We start from the raw sequence: 1653 nt of genomic DNA, 5'->3' as shown, positions 1-1653 counted from the left end.
GGTGAGGACATCATACGTGGTGAGAAAAGCATGTGAGGTGAAGACAGCATGTTCGGTGACGACAGCATGTGGGGTGAGTACGGCATGTGTTGAGAGGACAGCATGTTTGGTGAAGGCAGAATGAGTGGTGAGGACAGCATATTCTTATGACAGGATGTGTGGTGAGGACAGCATGAGTAGTGAGGACAGTATGAGTGGTGAGGACAGCATAATGATGAGGACAGCATAATGGTGACGCCGCAATAATGGTGAGGACAGCATGTGGGGTGAGGACAGCATGTGTGGTGCAGACAGCAGGAGTGGTGAGGACAGCATGTGTGTTGAGGACAGCATGTGGGGTTAGTACAGCATGTGGGGTGAGGACAGCATGTGTGGTGAGGACAACGTGAGTGGTGGGGATAGCATGTGATGTGAGGACAGCATGTGTGGCGACGACAGCATGTGGGGTGAGGACAGCATGTGGGGTGAGGACTGCATGTGTGGTATGGACAGCATGTGTGGTGAGGACAGCATGTGTGAAGAGGACATTATGTGTGGAGAGGACTGCATGTGTGGTGAAGGAAGCATTAGTGGCCAGGACAGCATAATGGTGAGGACAGCATGTGTGGTAAAGCCACCACGTGTGGTAAGGACAGAATGAGTAGTGAGGACAGCATGTCAGGATGTAAGGTGAGGACAGCATGTGGGGTGAGGATAGCATGTGGGGTGAGGACAGCATGAATGGTGAGGACAGCATGTGTGGTGAGGACAGCATGTGTGGAGAGGACAGCATGTGTGGTGAAGGCAGCATGAGTGGTGAGGAGAGGATAATGATGAGAGCAGCATGTGTGGTGAGGACAGCATCTGTGGTGAGGACAGCCTGAGTGGTGGAGAGAACATGTTGGGTGAGGACTGCATGACTAGTGAGCACAGCATGTGGGGTGAGGACACAATGTGTAGAAAGGACAGCATGTGTGGCAAGGACAGCATGTGGGGTGAGGACAGAATGTGTGGTGAGGACAGCATGTGTTCTTTGTACACAATGTGTGGTGAGGACAGCGTGAGTGGAGAGGACAGCATGTGTGGTGAGGACAGCATGTGCAGTGAGGACAGCATGAATGGTGAGGACAGCATGTGTGTTGAGGACAGCATGTGTCGTGAGTACAGCATGTGTGTTGAGGACAGCATGTGGGGTGAGGACAGCATGTGGGGTGAAGACAGCATGTGTGGTGTGGACAACATATGTGGTGAGGACATCATGTGAGGAGAGGACAGCATGTGTGGTGAAGGCAGCATGAGTGGCCAGGACATCATAATGGTGAGGACAGCATGTGTGGCGACGACAGCATGTGTGGTAAGTACAGCATGAGTAGTGAGGACAGTATGAATGGTGAGGACAGCATAATGATGAGGACAGCATGTTTGGTGAAGGCAGCATGAGTGGTGAGAACAGCACGTGTGGTGAGTACAGCATGTGTGGTGAGGACAGCAGGAGTGGTGAGAACATCATATGTGTTGAGGACAGCATGTGGGGATAGGGCAGCTTGTAAGGTGAGTACAGCATTTGTGGTGAGGACAGCATGTAATGTGAGGACAGCAGGTGTGGTGAAGACATCATATGGGGTGAGGACAGCATGTGTGGTAAGGACAGCATGTGTGGAGAAGACAGCATGA

At 52.0% G+C, this 1653-nt stretch overlaps 1 protein-coding gene across 1 annotated transcript; it reads left to right on the top strand.

The window, feature by feature from the left end:
- The first annotated feature begins 823 nt into the window (after positions 1 to 823).
- On the top strand, positions 824 to 1243 carry LOC138366994 (seminal vesicle major clotting proteins-like). The gene has a single exon (XM_069328398.1). The coding sequence runs from the start codon at positions 824 to 826 to the stop codon at positions 1241 to 1243; it is 420 nt and encodes a 139-aa protein (XP_069184499.1).
- Positions 1244 to 1653: the final 410 nt, after the last annotated feature.

The sequence above is a fragment of the Procambarus clarkii genome, chromosome 21, assembly GCF_040958095.1.
Source record: "Procambarus clarkii isolate CNS0578487 chromosome 21, FALCON_Pclarkii_2.0, whole genome shotgun sequence".
Lineage (NCBI taxonomy): Eukaryota > Metazoa > Arthropoda > Malacostraca > Decapoda > Cambaridae > Procambarus > Procambarus clarkii.
Note: the sequence above shows the minus strand (reverse complement) of the source record. Positions and strands in the feature narration are given on the sequence as shown.